General features: G+C 61.8%; 1 protein-coding gene across 1 annotated transcript in view; it reads left to right on the top strand.

Moving 5' to 3' along the window:
* Window positions 1–17,708, top strand: part of SAMD11 (sterile alpha motif domain containing 11) — a 78,567-nt gene that overhangs the window by 59,089 nt on the left and 1,770 nt on the right. The window contains exons 8-13 of the mRNA XM_021537770.3: window positions 3,462–3,609; window positions 10,179–10,294; window positions 10,570–10,648; window positions 11,014–11,672; window positions 15,138–15,262; window positions 16,207–16,317. Of these exons, the coding sequence (XP_021393445.2) occupies window positions 3,462–3,609; window positions 10,179–10,294; window positions 10,570–10,648; window positions 11,014–11,672; window positions 15,138–15,262; window positions 16,207–16,317 (1,238 nt within the window). The remainder of the gene's footprint in view (window positions 1–3,461; window positions 3,610–10,178; window positions 10,295–10,569; window positions 10,649–11,013; window positions 11,673–15,137; window positions 15,263–16,206; window positions 16,318–17,708) is intronic.

The following is a 17,708-nucleotide window of genomic DNA, read 5'->3' as shown; positions in this document are numbered from 1 at the left end:
CAGGTGCAGCATCCCTGCACAGGTGTGTGCTCCTCACCTGCCCTCGGGTGAGCAGAGCCTGCTGACTGGCCCAGTTTGCCCCAGCAAAGCCGTGCCCTGTCCCACAGGGGAGGAGATAACTCGGCTGCATCAGCAGAGCTGGGGATGGGCAGAGGCCACAAAGTCTCACTGATTTGATCTGTTCAGGGGTCTGGAGCTCTGTGAAGGGCAGAGCCGTGCCAGGACCTGTCCCGTGCTGCTGCCTGCCCAGGTGGGCAGGGCTGGCACGTCCCTGCCTGGCTCGGTGGCAGCAGAGCCTCAGCAGGAGCTGCAGGAGGATTCTGCTCCGGAGTGTGAATCCCCAGGGCTCCTTGTTAGGTTAATGAAGAGGCTGTCTTCTTTTCCACTCTGTTTGATTTGACTGGCTTCTCTGGGGGCAGGGAGGCATCGCTGTGCAGGAAGGATTTGCTTATCAGCAAAGGCCGGGCACAAACCTGCCCCAGCCCCGTGGGGAGGTGGCACAGCTCGGGCTGGGGCTGCAGGCTCAGCTCCTGCCCGGGCAGCCGTGTGTGCCACGGGGCTGGGATGGCACGTGGGGCACGCAGAGAGGGAGGGACAGGGGGTGACAGAGCGTGGGGTGTGAGCAGAGGTGTGACAGACGCCAGCCCTGGGTGGCTGCTGGCCACAGGGACGTGTCCGTGCCACCGCTGTGAGCTGGGAGACAGCTGGATCCCCCCCTGCCCCCAAATTCATGAGAGGAGCTCGTTACCTTGAGAGCCTGGCGTGCTTTTATGGTGGTGATTGAATGCCCTCATCAGCATTTGTTGGGGGGTCTCGCTGGGGTTTTGGGGTGGGCAGGGGGGGAGAAGGAGCCTGCACAGCCAGGCTCGCTCGGGGAACACTGACAAGACAAAACTTGGTGTATTTTTGGGTTGTCTCCACACCGCAGGGCTCCGGTTGGGCTATAAATTATTAGTGCCAGTACAAAGCGCAGTTTATCTGCGGGCTCACATGGAGGCACCAATAACATTAATAATTTAAAAAATGTTAATAATTTAGAAATCTTTTTTTTTTAATTGCTTTTCAGCCCCCCCCCCCCCTCCCGCCCCCGTTCTCCCAGTGGCATTCATCCCACATTCTGAATTCAGTCTGTCTCCGTGCCTGGAACCTCCATCCGCCAGCGTCCCACTGTCAATCAATCTGATTTCCCAACTGTCAGAGTGCGGGATTGTAAATAACAGATCCTGGGGGAAGGGAGAGGAGAGGGGGTGTGAGCGGGGGCTGCTGCGGTCACTCGGGATCGATGCGGCTCCTGGAGCTGGCTGCACGCCAGCCTTCTAAATTACAGCCGCCGTGGCAATCAGGAGTGACCTGGGTTTTTCAGATAATTAATTTATAAACATTGCAAGGTTGCACGGTCTCCCTGGCTCGGTGAATTCTCCGGGTTTTTTTCCTGTGATCTGGCGGTGTTTGGTTGTTTTCTTGCGGACTTGTGCAGTTCGGAATTGTCATTTTGGTGCTTGTCCTCTGGGCTGGGGGCGTGGGGACAGGGGCAGGATTTGGGCACTGCTGTCCCCCCCCTCCTGCCAGCAGAAGCAGCAGCTGGGGGAACATTCTCACCCCAGCACGGGGCTCCAGCCCTGAGCATCACCAAAATGTTGGCTGCTGTGACTGATGGAGCTCAGGCTGGTGCCACTGGGGATGGCTGGCATTCCCAGAACCGAGGGAAAAGACACGGAGATGGAAAATGTGGCATTGCCAGGGTTGTGCAATGCTCCTGCAGCAACGTGGCTTTCCAAAGCAGCTGTGGGAGGGGTGGGTGTGGGGCTCTGCAGGGTCCGTGTCCCAGCAGAGCCTGCCCAGGCTGTGCTCGGGGCTGAATCTGCCTCTGCTCCTGTCCCCAGCCGTGTTTTGGTTTCCTCTGGCAGGCCCACGGTGGCAGGGAGGTTTCCTCTGCGGGGATGTTTCCTGTGCACGGCAGCAGAGGCCCTGGGGTGGGCTGGGAGCTGTGTGCAGGGGGATTCCACACAGGACTCACCTGGCTCAGGTGTCCCTGTCCCTCGTGGCTCCCTGAGGCCGGGGCTGGCCACAGGGGCTGTACCTGCAGCACCTGCCCCTCCTGGGGCTGCTGTGGTGCTGGCCCTGCCCGCTCTGTCCTTCCCGGGGCACCGTGTGGCTGCCCTGGGCCCTGGAGGGGCTGTGCAGGTGGCGCAGGCAGGGTGGCACAGGTGTCACAGGCAGGGTGTCACGGGTGTCACAGGCAGGGTGGCACAGGTGTCATAGGCAGGGTGTCACGGGTGTCACAGGCAGGGTGTCACGGGTGTCACAGGCAGGGTGTCACGGGTGTCATAGGTAGGGTGGCACAGGTGACACAGGCAGGGTGTCACGGGTGTCATAGGCAGGGTGTCACGGGTGTCACAGGCAGGGTGACAGAGGTGTCACAGGCAGGGTGACAGAGGTGTCACAGGCAGGGTGGCACAGGTGACACAGGCAGAGTGGCACATTTGGCACAGGTGTCACAGGCAGGGTGGCACAGGTGTCACAGGCAGGGTGACACAGGTGTCACAGGCAGGGTGGCACAGGTGACCCAGGCAGGGTGTCACGGGTATCGCAGGCAGGGTGACAGAGGTGTCACAGGCAGGGTGACACAGGCAGGGTGGCACAGGTGTCACAGGCAGGGTGGCACAGGTGTCACAGGTGTCACAGGCAGGGTGGCACAGGTGTCACAGGCAGGGTGGCACAGGTGTCACAGGTGTCACAGGCAGGGTGGCACAGGTGACACAGGCAGGGTGTCACGGGTATCGCAGGCAGGGTGACAGAGGTGTCACAGGCAGGGTGACACAGGCAGGGTGTCACAGGTGTCACAGGCAGGGTGGCACAGGTGACAGGTCCTGCCGCGGTGCCAGGGCTGCGTTTCCTCCTCACCTGCAGCTGTCTCCGGGCTGTGCCAGGGCGGGGGTTCCCCTTCTGTACCCCATCCTCAGCGGCTCCGGGGCCCAGCCCTTCCCTGTGCCGGGCCGGTTCAGCCCTGCAGAGCCCCGGAGGGGACCCGGCGGCAGCGGGGCCGGTGCCAGCGCGGCTCCGCTCGGGACCGGCCGGGAGAGGGAGTTGGGGGAATGCCTTCCTCTGCTCCCGCTCCCCTCCATCCCTCCTCGCATCCTTCCCTCCCTTTTTTCCGCTCCTCGCCGCCCTCCCTCCCTGCGGCAGGAAGGCAATTAACCCGCAAATCCACCCCCCTGCCGCGCTTGCACAATTCCCTCCGCCGCCACGCTCCGGGCCGCCGGGGGCGGACCGCGGCTCGGCCGGGGCAGCGCCGGGGCCGCCGCTGCCGCCGGGCTCCGGAGCCGCCCGAGCGGCGCGGTGGCCCCGGGGAAGGGCGGACGGCGGAGCCGCCGGGGCTGTGTCCGTGTGTCCGTGAGCGTGTCCGTGTGTCGGGGCCGGGCAGCTCCAGCAGCTCCTCAGCGCTGCCCTGCTGTCCCCAGATCTGCTCCGGGCGCGGCAGGAGGCGGCGGCGGCGGCGGCGCGGACCCCGGGCGCGATGGAAGCGCACATCCCCTCGGCCAGCAACTCGTCCAGCCAGCGCAGGAAGCAGGGCCTCCCCCAGCACCGCGACAGCCACTTCCCCGACAGGTACCGGGGCGGGCTCGGCACCGGCCGGGAGGGGTGGCACGGGCGGGTGGGAAGGGGGAGCGGCTGGGATGGGCAGCCGGGGAGCTGCCGGCCCTGGAAGTGCCCAAAAAGCCCCTGGAAGTGCCCAAAAAGCGAGTGGATGTGGCACTGGAGACGTGCTTTGGTGGTGAGCACGGCAGTGCACGGTAATGGCTGGGCTCGGTGGTTTTAGAGGGCTTTGCCAACTTTTGGGATGGTGTCATTCCATGGCAGAGGGCGGCAGAGATGATTTACCTGGGCAAGGTGTGGCCGTGGCCTCTGGGAGTTGTGCAGGTGCTGGCGATGCTCCTGGCCCACTCTGGGGTGGCTGTGGGCAGGGGGGGATCTGTGCCTGTGCTGATCTGCATCCACATCCAGGCTGGAATGGTCCCAGACCTGTGCTGGAGATGCTGCTCTCACCTCTCTGTAGGCACAACAAAGTGCAAATTGAGGTGTTGAAGTTTGCCTTGTGCAGCATCCCCGGGTAATGAGGGAGGAGAAAGGCTCTGAGATGGAACAGAAAGAGAAGTTTTTTCTTTGTTAAGGAAAGGAGCCTCAGCTTGCCTCTCCCACTGCTAGGAGTGCTGGAAAGCTGATATCCCCCCACCCCCAGGAAATTCTAGCTCATTTATCTTGCTCTGTGCCACGAGCCATTCCCTCTGCAATCAAGAACTTCAGAGGGAAATGAAATTAAAGCTGCATGCGTTCCTGACAGGGATGGAGGGGACAGGAGGGGGCTGTGGGGATGCAAAGCCTTTGGATGTCACGGGATGAGCAGTGAAAGGCTCAGGTATTTACACTTCTCTTGGCTTTTGTGTCGGGGTGGAGGCAGAGCAGGCTGCACTGTCGGCTCTGTGGCGTGTGTGTGGATGTTCTGAGTCCAGAGTCCCCCCCCGTTTAGAGCCTTGGAGATCCTGTCTGGTTTTCCTCCTGTCCAGCAGCACCTTTGCAGCGTGGAGGGGCCGGCAGCCCTGGGAGCCTCTCTCCCAGAGCGTGTACTTTGGCTAACCAGCCCATAAATCCCAGCTCCTGAGCAGACCTGGGAGGAATGCAGGGATGGAGGAGCCTCCTGCAGCTCTCAGCAGCGTTTCCCCAGCGCTGTGTGGGCTGGAGAGGAGCCAGGCCGGCCCCAGGGCTGCCTGGAAAAGCATCCACGGAAGGGTGGAGGCTGCTCACGGGGAGGTGCTGCTGGCAGGAGGGGTGGGCTGAGCACGGGGAGGTCCAGATCAACCCAGGGTGTCATTAGTGAATTAATTCGTGTTATTTTTGTTGCTCAGAAACAGGCTGGCAGGTTAGCTTTGTGGGGATGAGGCACGAGCACACGGATATGGATTTTCTTGGGCCAAGGTCCTGGCAGTGGCAGAGCGATCCCTTTTTCTCTTTGCTCCCTGGAGGCAGGGAAACTGAGCCCTCTTGCCAGAAGCAGACTCGAGCCACAGTCTGAAGAATTCATTTGGTTTCGTGGTTTTGGTTTCCCAGATCCTTTGGATGGATTCAGCTGGGATGCTGGCGTGCCAGGGCCCGGTGGTCTGTTTGGGGAGACGGTTGAGCTCAGTGTTATAAAAAGACTCGGAGGAGCAGAGGGTCCAACTGAGAGGTGCCACCGTAACCGCTCCAGCCTGGAGCTGTGCCCATCTGCACGCTGCTGCCTCTCCTGCAGAGCTGGCAGGTGGCTGTTCCCTGCAGAGCTGCTTGGATGCTGCTCCTTGGCTGCTGTCCCCAGCATTTGCTGGCAGTGCTCTGCTGGGGCCCTCCAGCCTGCCGTGCTCCTGCCAGGGCGCTCGTCCCTGTGTGCAGCCCGGGAGATTTTCCTCTGCAGGGAAGATCTCTGGTGCCCTGCCCACCGGAGGGGTTGGAGGAGCTGGGGCAGGGCTGGCTGAGCTTCTGGGCTCTGGTCACTGGGGTGGAGCCCCTTGGCTGCCTTTGGTGCATCAGCTCCGTGCTGGGCGCTGGTTTCTGTGCCCGCAGCGGGAGCTGGGGGCTCGGGGGGTTCTGGGGGGGGGCAGAGGCAGGCAGGACTGGGCTGGGGGTACAGGCAGGGTGGCTCTGTGCTCCTGAGCAGGCAGGGGAGCACGGCTCAGCCCCCGGGGTCTGGGGGAGGCAGCAGCAGTGCCAGGAGCACGGCATGCTGCCAGCCTGAGGTGCCAGCAGCCCCCCAGCCCGGGGTCCTGGGCAGCCCAGCCCTTGGCAGGAGGGAGCTGGGGCTGGGAGCCTGAGAGAGGCGCCCCTGCTTCCCCACAGGAGCTGCCAGACACCGAGCACCAGCCAGAGGCTCCCTCTGAGCAGAGATGTGCCCAAAATACCCAGCCCGGGGTTTTGGATTCCCTTCCTCCCATCTGCTGTTGCTACGGTTTGTTCTTCCACCGCCTCAGGCCTCCCCCCTGCTCTGGGGTGGTTTTCCTTTCCCTGCTGGCTCCTTGGGCATGGCTCCTGCCCTCTCCCTCTCTGGGCACGGCTCCTGCCCTCTCTGGGCACAGCTCCTGCCCTCTCCCTCTCTGGGCACGGCTCCTGCCCTCTCTGGGCACTCCTGCTCATACCCAGCCCAGCCCTGTGTCCCCTCCCCTCTCTGAGGCTCTGATGCTCTGATTTCTGCCCTGGCAGGATCTCTCCTCCCTGGTTCCCATCTGGCTGAACGTGCTGTGGAGCAAAGGCCAAAGAGCTGGCCCTGACTGAAGCAGTCTGCTTTCAGCAGCAGTTTGGATTTTGAGGGGGCAGCACAAACCAGCCCCTCTCCGTGGCCAGGCCACTGCAGCACATGTTCTTTTCCTGCCTGGAAATCCCAAACAGCATTTTTAGCGAGGCCTTTGATTTTATTTCCTCTCCCTTGCTGGCAGTGTCTGGGGATGGCAGAGCAGCGAGGAGCTCTGTGCCTCCTGCCTGTTACCTCGGGTTTAAAGTGTCTCTTCCTATCAAATGCAGAGCAGAAGAAAGCAGAGCTTTCATGCATTCTTCCCCCCCCCCTTTCCCCTCTTCTTCCATCCGTTCTAAATTTATTTCCATGCCTTGCCGGTTTCAATCTGCATTTCCTGACCCTCGCACATCTCCAGTCGCAGCCTGTGCTCCCAGCCTTCCCCCGAGCTTGGCTCGGGCCGGGGGAGTTCTGCTCAGCCTTGGAGGATCTGATGGGGTTAAAGTGAAAGGCTTGGTTTTAACAGTATAATGTGTAACCCCATAATGACTTTAAATATTGATTATTTGAAGGCCATTAGTGCTTATTGTTAAAGAAAAGTCGATACTTTTTAAGCCTTGTGAACCATTTGTCTCCTGTTAAAGGACATATCAAATTTAGCAGCGTGCAGTGCAAATCCCCTAATACCCTGCTCACAAGCCTCCAGCTGGCATTTTAGGGGGGGAAAGGAGAAGGAGGCAGGGGGAGGAACGTGCAGCAACACAGAATTGCTCTCTTGGAGGGAAGGACAAGGCTTATCAGATGTAATTGCCAGGGGCTAAATTCACCTCCTCGGAGCAGGGCGCTCTAATTCTGCCTCTGAGCCGTGGAGGGAGAGGAGGAAGGAATTCGATGGGGGATTTGAGGCTGGCACGTACCTGAAGGAAGAGGAGGAAGGAATTTGCTGGGGGATTTGAGGCTGGCACGTACCTGGAGGAAGAGGAGGAAGGAATTTGCTGGGGGATTTGAGGCTGGCACTGGAGGAAGAGGAGGAAGGAATTTGCTGGGGGATTTGAGGCTGGCACGTACCTGGGAGAGGATGCAGGGATCGGGGTTGGGTGCACGCCTGGCTGAAGGCACAGCAGCCTTTGTTAAGGTCTCGGGGGCTTTTTGCTCTGACCTTGCCAGTTCTTTTTCCCAGCTGGCTGGTGAGTCTGGGAGGGCTGCCCAGCCTGTGCCAGGGCACAACCTGGTGCTGCTGCCTCCCTCCTGTGCCAGCGCCCCGTGCCAAGGATGGGGCTGGCAGGGAGCAGGGCAGGTTCTGTGCCCGGCAGCGTGGCTCTGTGGCGTGGCACAGGGGCTCTGTCCCTCGTGGCCACGCAGCTGAGGGGCTCCCCAGGGCTCTGGCTGGCCCAGAGCAGGCCCAGGAAGGCAGGGAAGCTGTGAGGGAATGAACTGCAGAGTCTGGAGCAGATGTGAATTCCTCAGGGATCAAAGTCGTGCCCGGTAGCACAACATGAAAGCATAAAAACAACCTGGGATGAGCACTGGGCTGCCAGCGAAGGGAAAACCTTTCCTTTCCAGCCCCCAGCGCTGATCCCAGCCCACCCTCTGCTTCCTGAGCACAGGCTGGCATAAATCGAGGCTCTCCTTTGTTTTTGAGAGCAGCTTGGATCTCCCGCAGGATCCCTCCCCGCGCATCCCCAAGGCGGGCAGGGAGGAGGGCACGGCCACGCGATGGTTAACAGCGGCTTGATTTCCTAAATTGCTCCTTATAAAACGAGCAGCACGTCTGGCGGGCTCGTCTGCCCATGATTACAGCTAATTACGATCGAGCGGCCACCCCGAGCCCCGTCACGCCGTTTAATTGCCCGTTATTCATCGCCCCGGCCGGGCGCAGCAGCACTTGGCAGCCCGGCGGCCGCGGCCCCGGCTAATTGCGAGGCCCCGGGGATTAGGGCAGGTGATTACACACTTCACGCTGTAATTACATAAGCATCGCTTGGCTGCTGCCCCGGCTCGGAGCCGAAGGTCAGCACGGCGTTACCTGAGATGAATTGGAGCTGCCAGCGGCGCACGGGCGGCGTTGGCGTTGCAGGCGCCCGATCGATCCGCGCCGCGCCGCCAGACAGCGCCGGCTCCGCCAGCACGGGAGAGGAGAGCAGGGCAGGCCCGGCAGGGGACGGGGATGGGCACAGGGGCACGGAAAGGAGGGATTGGGAGCGCTCGGAGTTGTGCGGTGGCTGCACAGAACGGGGATACAGCTGTGCTGGGAAGGGCTCTCACTGTGCCCAGGAGTCCTTGGCTGGCTTTCCATGGGCTGATCCCATGGTCATGAGCTGATCCCATGATCATGAGCTGATCTCATGGTCATGAGTTGATCCATGCCCTTAAACTGATCCATTTCCATGGGCTGATCCATGGCCTTGAACTGATCCCATGATCATGAGCTGATCCCATGGTCATGAGCTGATCTCATGGTCATGAGTTGATCCATGCCCTTAAACTGATCCATTTCCATGGACTGATCCATTTCCATGGGCTGATCCCTGCCCTTGAGCTAATCCATGCCCATGAGCTGCTCCACGCCCATGAGCTGACCCCTGCCCTTAAACTGATCCATTTCCATGGGCTGATCCATGTCCACGAGCTGATCCATGCCTTTAAACTGATCCATGTCCATGGGCTGATCCATGTCCACGAGCTGATCCATGCCCTTAAACTGATCCATTTCCATGGGCTGATCCATGTCCATGAGCTGATCCATGCCCTTAAACTGATCCATTTCCGTGGGCTGATCCATGCCCATGAGCTGATCCATGCCCACGAGCTGATCCTTTTCCATGAGCTGACCCCTGCCCTTAAACTGATCCATTTCCATGGGCTGATCCATGCCCACAGGCTGATCCAAGGATGGCCAGGATGCTCCCGTTGTTATCCCCCCACTGCAGTGCCTCTGCACGTGCTGTGTTTGTAGCAAAGTCACAGGCACCTTCTGCCTCCCTCTCCCTTGGCCTCCAGCCTCTCCCGGAGCAGATTTTTCCAGGGAGATATTGTAAAATTAAAATAAACGGCCCCGCACTTGGCTCTGCCTCTGGGTGCCCTGCTGAAGGTAATAATGTTGTAAGTGGCCATCAAAAGGAATTAAGAGATGTGCAGCCGGAAAGCAGATTTGCTTGCAGGCTCCCAGGGCAGATTTGACTAATGGAAGAGACCTTGGCTCTTATTCCCTTCCTGCCTTTTTTTTCTCCCTATGTTCCCTGCTGCTGCAAGGGCTCCGTACCTCTTCTCCAGGATTGTCCCTTCCCACCACCCAGTCCTGCCTCTCTGAGTTTCCCCAGCCCCTGGCATCTGCTCTGCCCGTTCTGCCTGGCTTCACCCACCCTTCTCCAGCAGGATTCCTTCCCACTGACCCCATGGCTCTTCCTGCTCACATCCCTCTCCTGCCTGGATTTTCTTCTGCCTCACTTCCAGCTCTCCTCTCCACAATTAAAGGCCCAGCTGGGACAGGGGTTTTTTGCAAGGCAAGTCAGTGATGACTTCAGATCTTCCCAAACCCGCTGTCCAAGCACAGAATTCCTTCTCAGGTGTGAGGTAATTGAGGCAGAAACACAAATGTGATGAGGGAGGGGCAGATGGAGACTCCTCAGCCTTCCCCTTTAAGCTGCCATGAGCAGGGAAAATCCTTTGGACGGCCCGGCTGAAAGGCCACAGGAGCAAAGGTGGGAAATGTGTGGGACCTGTGGAGTCCTGGCTGACTTCTTTCCGTTTCGGTTCTGCTGCTTTTGCTTTTTTCTCTCCATTTTAGAAGCTCTGCGTGAGGGTGAAGAGGCAGAGAGCCGCCCCTGGGGCAGGATGCAGCTCATCTGCATCCAAGATGTTCTTCCTGAGCCCTTCGGAGCCTCCGGGTTTTCAACAGGGCTTTATTTTGTGATTCCTGCAGGGAGATATCCCACCCGCCGCCTCTGCTGTCGCCCCAGAGCGCTCCCCACATCGCCCTGGGGCCCCACTTGAGACCTCCCTTCCTCGGGGTGCCTTCGGCGCTGTGCCAGACGCCAGGTGAGCGCCCGGGTGCCGCTGTGGGCAGCAGGGCAGGGCAGAGGTGCAGCCCAGCCACGTTCTCTGTGTCTCCCCGTGACCCCTGTGCCAGCTTCACCCTGGTTCTGCAGCCAGAGGAGCAATTCCTTGGCTGCTCTTCCTGGCCCCGTGCTCCGGGCACGCTGCCGTGGCGGGGACGGGTGGCACTCGGGTTCCTTTTCCCCTCTGGGGAGCCGGCCCTGGGGCAGCCCGGGCTCCGGGCTGGCACGAGTGACCCGCGGCCTTCTCCTGCCCAGGTTACGGCTTCCTGCAGCCGGCACAGGCGGAGATGTTCGCGCGGCAGCAGGAGATGCTACGGAAGCAAAACCTGGCCAGGTAGGAGTGGGAAGGGCTGGCTTTGCTGGGTGTGGGGCCGGCTGGGCACAGATGGCACAGCGGGGTCTGCTCAGGCCCGTGGCAGGAGCTCTGGCAGGCTGGTGCTGTGACCTGTCCTGGGGAGCCTGTTCAGTGCCCAAACACCCTCTGGGTGAAAAACCTTTTCCTGATATCCAACCTAAACCTTCCCTGACACAAGTTCAGGCCATTTTTTCGGGTCCTGTAACTGATCACTTGAGAGAACAGATCACCTATTAGGCTTTTAATAGCAGGTGTGCAGGTGTGGAGCCGCCAGCTGGCTCCGGCGAGGCCGGGTGGGAGCACGTTCCCCCGGCCCCCCAGCAGAACCGCCTCTCCCCACGCAGGCTGGAGATGTCGGCCGAGCTGATCCGGCAGAAGGAGCTGGAGACGCTGCACCGGCAGCGGCTGCTGGCCGCGGACCCGCTGAGCCTGCACCCGGGGCTGCCCCCGGACCACCCCGCGCTGCGCAGCGTGCACGACGGCGCCGAGGGCCACGCGCTGCGCGACGAGCTGTCCCGGCGCAACGCCATGCTGGTGCTGCGGCACAGCACGGCCCCGCTGCTGGCGCTGGCGCCCGGCGGCCCCGGCGCGCCGCCCAAGGAGCCGCCGCGCCGCGCCGGCCGCAAGGCCCCGCAGCCCCGCGCCGAGCCGGGCCCCGAGGCGCGCACGCGGGACGGCAACGACGACGAGATGAAGGACTCGGAGAGCGACGCCGAGCCCGCCGAGGACAAGGCCGAGGGCGCCAAGGCCGAGGGCGGCCCGGCAGCGGAGCCGAAGGAGTGCAAGGACGGCGCGGGCAAGGCCTGCGAGGCGGCCAAGGAGCCGGGCGAGGCGGCGGCGCCCGGCGTGCCCTGCAGCTCCTCGAGCGCCGAGTCCCCCAGCCACCTGCTGGCGCCCGGCGTGGGCAAGGCCGAGGTGAAGTACCTGCCGCCGGCCTCCCTGCCCGCGCCGCAGCCGCTGCCCTTCGGCTTCCCCTACACCGTCAGCCCCTACTTCCACACAGGTGAGGGACGCGCCGGGCCGTGGGGCTCTCCCCCTGCTCCTGGTTGTGCTTGCTGGGGCGGGTCTCTCGTTCGGAAAGGAGGAATTCTGCCTGGAAAAAGGGTGGTCAGGCGTTGGAAGGGCTGCCCAGGGAGGTGGCGGTGTCACCGTGCTGGGGGTGCCCAAGGAGGGATGGACGTGGCACTCGGTGCTCTGGGCTGGGACGAGGTGGGCGTTGGTCAGAGGTTGGATTTGGTGGCTTGGGAGGCGTTTCCAGCCGGATTCCCAGGTGCCCTGTGCCAGGGCAGGGCCAGCTGGGCGCTTGGTGCTGCGTTTCTGTGCCACAGGCAGGGGAGAGCTGGGCTGGGTGGGACGGGCAGGCACTGCCAGCTCTCTGTTCTCACTGCAGGGCACAAATGGGGCGTCCAACCCAGCCAAGAACCCAAATCTCCCCGGCTAATGACCTGGCAGAGCAATTAGCAGGCGGCAGGGCTGCTGGCACACAGGGGGAGCAGGGGGGCTGTGCTCTGCTGCTCCCCACGCCAGGAGCTGCCTGGGAGCAGGCTGCCCATCCCTCATTAGAGCTGCCTCCCAGCCAGGAAGGAGGAAGCGATTTTTCAGCGACAGGCAGGTGGCCAGGATGATAAATACTCCTGCTGCCTCGGGCTGCCCAGCGTTCCTCGCAGGAGCCTTTTCCTCCCGGCCATTAGAGAGGGACAGGCTCAGCCCCGTGGGGCTGGCGAGAGGCTCTGCAGGGAGGCCTGGGCTGGGGCTGGCTCCCCTCCTTCCCTCCCCCAGCTGTGTCTGAGTCGCTGAAATTTCCCATTTATTGTTAGCACCTCGGATTTCTGTCCCCAGCGCGCCCCGAGGCCCCGGCACGGCTCCGGGCTGGGGTTCCCTGCTCTCCCCTCGCGGGCTGTGCAGCCGTGCCAGGGCTGGATCCTTTCCGAGGGCAGTTGGAGGAGGAGAAGGAGGAGCTGCTGTGTCCCTGTCCTGTTCCTGCTCTATCCCTGCCCTGTCCCTTCTCTGTCCCCCTCCTGTCCCTATCCCTGCCCCTGCCCCGTCCCCGCCGGCTCCGGCTCCATTCCCGGAGCTGCTTTCTGGGGCTGTGGCTCGATGACCTCATCTCCTCAAGGTTTCAGCCTCCTCCTCCTCCTCCTCCTCCTCCTCCTCCTGCAGCCCGGTCCTTAGGAAGAGGTGAGGGATGGAGTGCAGGAGGCTGAAATCCCTCTGTCGATCGCAGAGCCACTCCCGCAGCCCTGTGCTGACCCCGGCGCTGCCAGGAGCGTGCCCAGGGCACGGGGAGGGGGCAGAGCCGAGCCCAGGGCTGCTGGGCTGGCTGCCAGGGGTGGCACTGCGTGCCCAGCCGGCCCCGAGCTGTCCCCTGTGGTGCCAGGGGCTCGGGCAGTGCCCGCAGAGCCGCTGCAGCCCTGGCAGCGCTGCCCTGCAGCCCCTGCAGCCCCTGCAGCCCTGGCAGCTCTGCCCTGCAGCCCCTGCAGCCCCTGGCCTCTCCTGTGCACCAGCTGGGTCTCGGGAGGAGCAGGGGGATTAGGAAGGGGCCGTGCCCGGTGCCCGGGCCGTGCTGGGACTCCTGTCCTGGCACCATGGATTCCTTGCAGCCCTGCCCGCCGGGCCCCAGCTGCTGCAGCGCTCCCGATCCATTGGGAGCATCATTCACCAGCCGGGCAGGCAGAGCAGGCTGCCAGGGGAGACTGTGCCCTCCTGCCCTGCCAGGGGAGGCTGTGCCCTCCTGCCCTGCCGGGGGAGGCTGTGCCCTCCTGCCAGGGGAGGCTGTGCCCTCCTGCCGGGGGAGACTGTGCCCTCCTGCCCTGCCCGGGGAGGCTGTGCCCTCCTGCCCTGCCGGGGGAGGCTGTGCCCTCCTGCCCTGCCGGGGGAGGCTGTGCCCTCCTGCCCTGCCAGGGGAGGCTGTGCCCTCCTGCCAGGGGAGTCTGTCCCCTCCTGCCCTGCCAGGGGAGACTGTGCCCTCCTGCCCTGCCGGGGGAGGCTGTGCCCTCCTGCCAGGGGAGGCTGTGCCCTCCTGCCAGGGGAGGCTGTGCCCTCTGGGGCTCCTCACAGAGCTGACACCTCCTTGGTGGGATGGAAGGTGCGGCCCCGCGGCCGCCTGGCACCCCTTTGTTCTCACTGTCCTGCCAGGGGCACAGGAGGCAGGGCAGGAGCCCCTCTGCCCCAGGGAGCTCAGGGTGGGCAGGGCTGGGGCTGCTCCAGGCGCACGGAGGGGAAGGGACCCTGAGCAGCCCCAGAAACCCTCCCCAGGGTCATGGCTGGGCTGGCAGGGGGCACAGCTGGACACCAGCCTGGCTGAGGGCACCCAGGGTGGACCTGGTGAGGGTCCTGAGGGGTCTGGGGGGAACAGAGCTCTGGCAAGGAGGGCCCAGAGGTGTGAGGAGGGAGGAGCAGCCGTGTCCCTGCTCCAGAGCTGGAGAGGCAGCAGCCAGCACAGAACCCACGAGGGGTCAGCTTGGGGGGACCTCTGGAGCTCCTCTGGTCCAGCCCCTCCTCCAGGATCTCCTGAGAGCCCCCTCGGGGTTTTGGGGAGCCTTGGAAAGCTGCAGCCAAGCCAGGCTGGCTCTGGGGCTGCCCCTCCTCTTTGCTGTGGCTGTGGCAGGGCTCCCCTGGGCTCTGGAGCTGCCCCCTGCCCAAACTGAGGGGTGCAGGGACAGCCAGGGGAGCAGGAATTTGGGAAGGGAAATGTCTGGGACATTCCCAGCCCAATTCCCAGCAGCTCAGGGACATTCCCAGCCCAATTCCCAGCAGCTCAGGGATATTCCCAGCACAATTCCCAGCAGCTCAGGGACATTCCCAGCAGCTCAGGACATTCCCAGCCCAATTCCCAGCAGCTCAGGGACATTCCCAGCAGCTCAAGGACATTCCCAGCCCAATTCCCAGCAGCTCAGGGACATTCCCAGCCCAATTCCCAGCAGCTCAGGACATTCCCAGCAGCTCAGGGACATTCCCAGCACAATTCCCAGCCCAATTCCCAGCAGCTCGGGGAACACACAACATTCCCAGCAGCTCAGGGACATTCCCAGCAGCTCAGGGACATTCCCAGCCCAATTCCCAGCAGCTCAGGGACATTCCCAGCAGCTCAGGGACATTCCCAGCCCAATTCCCAGCAGCTCAGGGTGGAACGCAGCCCCGGGGCAGGCAGAGCTCCCGCTCTGCGCTGTGTGTGCAGAGGCTCCTGCAGCTCCCCCCTGCCCTGCTTCCCCCGCAGCTGAGGAGCATTAGGCACATGAAATGCATTAGTTGGGATTTTTCCTGCCCTCCCCCAGCCGGGGACCTCCAGGAGGAAGAGGCCGATGAATTGACCCTGCCCAGCGCTCTAATTGACAGGTCATTAAAGATGAATGTGTGGCTAGAGAGAAATATTCAGATTGCAGGCTGGTTGTTGTCCGTGTGGGATTTTAATGATTTATGTTCCTTTCTCCTCCCCTCCTTCCCACCCCTCTGGCTCCAAACAATCCAGGCACCATGGGAGGTCTGTTTCTGGACGGGGAGGAGAGCCCCGCGCTGGAAGACATCAGCAAATGGACGGTGGAGGATGTCTGCAGCTTCGTGTCCAGCTTGTCTGGCTGCACCGAGTACACTCAGGTAAATCCAGCGGCCCCAGGAGGTCCTGGCAGGAGCATCCCGGGTCCTGCAGCCCATTCCCTCCCTGCTGGGAGCTGCCTCTGGAGCCCGGCAGGGCCCTCCCGGGGTAAAACCCCCGGGGATGGCTGAACCTGCTGCCAGCCAAGGTGTGGGATGGGCCCTGCGAGCTTCCCTGGAACGCTGCACGTCCAGGGAGTCCTGGCTGGAATGCTGCAGCTCCAGAACCTGGAGAGTCCTGGAACATTCCCTGGAATGCTGATTCTAGAACCAGGAAATCCCTGCAGAATTCCCTGGAATGCTGTGGTTCCAGAACCAGGAAATCCCTGCAGAATTCCCTGGAATGCTGTGGTTCCAGAACCAGGGAATCCCTGCAGAATTCCCTGGAATGCTGTGGCTCCAGAACCAGGAAAATCCCTGCAGAATTCCCTGGAATGCTGTGGTTCCAGAACCAGGAAATCCCTGCAGAATTCCCTGGAATGCTGTGGTTCCAGAACCAGGGAATCCCTGCAGAATTCCCTGGAATGCTGTGGTTCCAGAACCAGGGAATCCCTGCAGAATTCCCTGGAATGCTGTGGTTCCAGAACCACGGCTCAGGCCCGCCAGGGATCCTCAGCACAGCTCAGAGTTGCCCCGGCCTGGCCAGGGTTCAGCTTTGTCTCTGCCCTGGAGCTGGGGGACACCCAGGGATGCTCCCCAAGGCCAGGATTTTCATGGAGTGTTCCAGGGAGGCTTTTGCTCCTGCAGAGGCAGGGAGGGAATGGGTGCAGCGAGTGGTGCAGCTCTGCAATAAAAATCCAGCTGGCTGCAAAGGGCTGGCTCCAGGCCGTGGATGCAGCCCTGGTGGGTCAGTTCAGGCTGAGGTTTTTCAGGTCACCTTCTCCACGGTGCCAGGGCAGCTCTGGTGGCTGAGGGCTGTCCCTGAGCCTGCCCTGTGTGTCCCTCAGGTATTCCGAGAGCAGGCCATCGACGGGGAGACCCTGCCCCTCCTGACAGAGGAGCACTTGCTGAACAACATGGGGCTCAAGCTGGGACCTGCCCTGAAGATCAGGTCACAGGTAGGAAAATCTCCTCTCTCAGAATAGGTGACACCATCCAAAGCTGTCCCTGGGGGTGTCCAGAAACGTGGTTTATGGAATATCATTTATTAAGCAATAATCCAGTTGCAGTTCTGTCTCAAGAATGCTTTATTTGTCCTTGAAAACGTTCCACAGCCTCACCTGAAAGCTGTCAGAGCTGTTTCAGGGAGAAATCCTCACCTGAAAGCTGTCACAGCTGTTTCAGGCAGAAAGCACCGACAGAATTCAGTGCTCGGGGCAGAAATAAATAGTCCAGGATGAGTGGTGGGAGGGATAGCAGGGATGCAGTGGGAGCTTTGCAATGGGCTGGCTCCAGCCACAGCAGTCCCATCCTCCTCCCCTCAGTGGGACTCAAACCCAGAACATCTCTGCTGGATTCTTTCCCACTGGGTGCTGGAAAATCCCTCCTGACACGTGTGGAGGCCGGGCTGTGCTGGAATTGTGTGCCCGGGCCCAGGGGCAGCAGTGCCAGCTCGGGCACAGGTCCCCAGAGCCACGCTGCTCGTGCTGTGCTGCAACAATGAGAGGCTTTGCTGCTTTCCCTGCAGCCCTCCCTGTTTATGAGGGGGCTCATAAAAAGGGTCTGTGGGCAATTGTTCCCCGTGGGTCAATTCAGGAGGAAATAAAACTCTTTATGTTCCTTAAAAAACAAGAGAGCCCTGAACAGCTCAGAGATGGGGCTTGGGGTGGGGGGAATGGGAGATATGAACTTGAAAAATTCCTTCAATTCCATCAGTAGTGTTTAAAGCTGTGTAACAAGGCAGGGCTGGGGGTTGGATGGGGGAACACAGCGCTGATGCTGCTCCCTGAATAAAGTCCCACTTGTCTGGGTCCAGCAGCAGCCCCTGGTTTTGTTTAAGCTCAAATGGGAAGCAGCTGTGGAGGTGCTGGGAGGCTGTGGGGCCTTTGGCCCGTGCTGGGAGGCAGCAGCTGCTGCAGGAGGGAGAGGTTCAGAGATTTATTTTCCCTCCCTGCCTTGGCCTTTGGAAGAGCAGTTCCTGCTGCTGCAATGAGGGCAGCAGGGCTGTGCCCTCAGCAGAAGGAGAGCAGAGTCCTGCTGAGGTGTCCGTGGGTGACGGGGCAGGAATGAGCAGCCCCCCTCAGCTGGGGGGTCCCAGCACTCCTGGGCAGACCTGGGGCTCCAACAGGAGCGCAGGACAAAATCCTTGAGGAAATAAGAGCAGGAAACCTTCCCTGCTCTGCTTTTCAGGTGGATAGGAACAGGTTTGCTCCATTGCAGTGATGTTCCATAGAGTAATTTGGGGTGGATGGGACCTCAGCGCCACCCCCTGCCATGGGCAAGGCCACCCCACCATCCCGGGGTGCTCCAAGCTGTGTCCAGGCTGGCTTTGAACACGCCCAGGGATGGG

Source organism: Lonchura striata, chromosome 24 (genome assembly GCF_046129695.1).
Source record: "Lonchura striata isolate bLonStr1 chromosome 24, bLonStr1.mat, whole genome shotgun sequence".
Taxonomy (NCBI): domain Eukaryota; kingdom Metazoa; phylum Chordata; class Aves; order Passeriformes; family Estrildidae; genus Lonchura; species Lonchura striata.
The sequence above is the reverse complement of the archived record's forward strand: the minus strand, read 5'-3'. Positions and strand labels throughout refer to the sequence as shown.